Source organism: Acanthisitta chloris, unplaced genomic scaffold (genome assembly GCF_000695815.1).
Source record: "Acanthisitta chloris isolate BGI_N310 unplaced genomic scaffold, ASM69581v1 scaffold29281, whole genome shotgun sequence".
In the NCBI taxonomy this organism is placed as follows: Eukaryota; Metazoa; Chordata; class Aves; order Passeriformes; family Acanthisittidae; genus Acanthisitta; species Acanthisitta chloris.
The window spans coordinates 60,051-62,711 of record NW_008658292.1 but is presented as its reverse complement, the minus strand read 5'-3'; the positions used below and the strand labels follow the sequence as shown (position 1 = coordinate 62,711).

General features: G+C 51.4%; 1 protein-coding gene across 1 annotated transcript in view; it reads right to left on the bottom strand.

Moving 5' to 3' along the window:
• Positions 1 to 730: 730 nt before the first annotated feature.
• PPM1E (protein phosphatase, Mg2+/Mn2+ dependent, 1E) overlaps positions 731 to 2,661 on the bottom strand; it is a gene marked incomplete at its 5' end in the record, with an annotated part of 11,695 nt that continues 9,764 nt past the window's right edge. Inside the window, 3 exons of the mRNA XM_009085051.1 lie at positions 731 to 1,800; positions 2,074 to 2,167; positions 2,442 to 2,585. Coding sequence (XP_009083299.1) covers positions 731 to 1,800; positions 2,074 to 2,167; positions 2,442 to 2,585 — 1,308 coding nt within the window. The remainder of the gene's footprint in view (positions 1,801 to 2,073; positions 2,168 to 2,441; positions 2,586 to 2,661) is intronic.

Sequence of the window (2,661 nt, the reverse complement as noted above, 5' to 3'; positions counted from 1 at the left end):
TGCACCTCCAGCCATAGGAGTTTTTAAACTACCAGCAAAGTTTTCTTCATATTCCACATTTTATGTTGCATGGAAAAACAAAAAACAACAGGTAAATTATGAGTCTGTACCTCAACGGGAGTCTGAGACCAGAGCAGCAGGAGCTTAGTGTGTCCATTCCTAAGGTACCTGGTAAAACCCTGTATGGCTTTTAGTCATCTACCTGCACAAGTGGATGTCATTTTCTAATTCATCTTAACGCTCACCTGGAATAAACAGAAAGCAGAACACAACCCCCCCCCAACACCTCGACTCTACGGAAACTTCCCCCTGCTCTAAACCAATTTGGCAGTTCCAAACCAGCTCATTCTTTACGTATTGCTTCACAGCCATTTCTCAGGCAGGTGCAAAACCTTCTGCTTTGTCTGAGGACTGTGCCCTGACGGTGTCTGTCCATGTGCACAGGCTGTTTGGCTTCCCCTGGTGAATGTGGCTGACACTCGTGTGTGCGGGTGGTCGGGCGGCTGCGGCATTGCTCGGGGGTGGCACCACCACCAAAACCTTATTGAGACTGAGACGACTACATTTTTTAATTCCTAGATCTATTTACACGGGGTTGGGAGCTTCGCAGGGGATCGGAGAACAGTTCGGAAATTGCTCACCTCTTTTGCTTTCTGATGAGGCCAGTTTTATTTTGGGAATGTCTACTTTGGGAGTCTGACAGGGGGGACACGAGGAGGGGAGGGGATGGTTACATTTTACAGCGTTGATGAAGGGATGGGTCTGGTATACAATTGCTTTGTCTTCGCAGCAAAAACGTGCTCTCACTGGAAGCGTTACGACTAGCCAACCTGCGGCAGGGCGAGGGCCGGAGCGACAGCCTCCTGCCCCCACGGCCCTGCACGGGCAGGGCCAGGCTGCATCCTTCCAGGTGGGAATGCTCCTGAGCCAAGAGCAGAGTGTGAAACTTTGGTTTGAGCCTGGCTCCTCGCCGCCTCTTCGCGCTGCACAGCCGGAGGTGAAGGAACGCAGCTCGTTTTCCCAAGGATTGGAACAGTTCGTCTTCCAGCCCAAAGGAGATGGGGGATAAACCCTTCACCCTGTAGATGCCCTGCCCTGCAGCACCCGAGCTCAGAGGAGTGTTGTCCTCCCTGGGGTGGCTCTGGCTGCAGAGCGAGGACGTGGGGAGCTCTGGGGATTCGCTCTTCACTGGGAAACTGCTGCTCAAATCCGCACTCTTTGGTATGCCAGGACTAAATGCTCGGACCGGTGGCAGACATTTGGCACTCTGAGGTGTACTAGTTTCTGGTTTAGTCAGGTCTAAATAGCCTTGATCATCAAACAGGTTAATGCTGGACCCTATGCTTAAGCTAGTTCTGTCGGTGAAGGAATCCACTCGTCCTTCATACCCTAAATCTGCAGGTGCTGAGCACTGGTGCTGGGGCCATGGCCGTTTGCAGTCTCCATGGTTCTCCTTGTCTTCCCCATTGTCTTCTTGCCCACCTTGAAAAGAGTTCTCTGTCCAGTCTGACTCCTCGCTGACAGCGACTGCTGCGTTCATGTCCCTGAGAAATACCACAATGACAGTAATGTTGTCGCTGGAACCTGCATCCCGAGCAGATGCCACTAATTTATGTGCTACCATGCTGCTGTCACCGTTATTCTCCTTTAGATGGTCAGCCACCACTTTGACTGCCTCATCGGGGTTGACTGTGTCATAGAAGCCATCACAGGCTAGAATGAGGTAGTCTTCAGAGCCATCCAGGAGGGTGGAGGCAGAGTCTGCGTCCCCACAGATATATGGCTTGTGCTCAGCATCCCCTGTGGAAAAAACAGCAGACAGACACCACCATAGGTTTGCAGCCACAGCATCCAGAAGCCCTTTATTAACTCAGCATGGAGCCAGTGACTCTTACCCCAAGTTAAAGCAATTATTTGGAAATTATTCCCTCAAACCACAGGGGGTGAAAAACAAGAGGCTATTGCTCACAGGTCTGGCTTCAGCTCTATTTCAAACTCTGAGCGGTAGAAAATTAAAATTTTATAGTTATAAAGCAAAGCAAGACTCAAAAAGGAAGGAAAGCTCACTCTTACCAATAGCTCTGGAGACAGACAGGCTCCCATTCACCCTCCAGGCTCCAAACCAGACCACGCAGCCACCCAGGGCCTCGATGCGTTTCTTCTCGTCCTAGACAGCGACACAAGAGTTGTTTGGACAGAGCACTCAGTGCTGAACACTCCCATAAACGTTTGTTTTCTCCCCAGCACAGCGTGGTGGAGGCTGCAGGCCCCTCGAGAGGTGAGACAAAGGATTTGCACACAAATCCATGCTGAGATCCAAACAAACAAGGGGAACTGGAGCGCACGCTGCCGCACAGAGAGGCACCAGCAAGGCAGCACCACACAGAGCTGACACCTGTGGTCAGCACTGCCCAGGTGTATTTAAACTAGGCCATTCTCACCTCTCGATCTGGTTTGTGGGGTTTCATCAGCTCCACAGCTTGGCCTCTCCTCACAAGCATCACCTGGGAGTCCCCGAGCCAAGCCACGTGCAGCATATTCCCTCGGATGAAAGTCACCACCCCAGTGGTTCCGCAGCGCAGGCTCTGCACAGTGAGGGGGGAAAAAAAAGATGCATTTCCATTTCAAAGCATTTTCTTGCTTAACTTGAGGACAGAACAT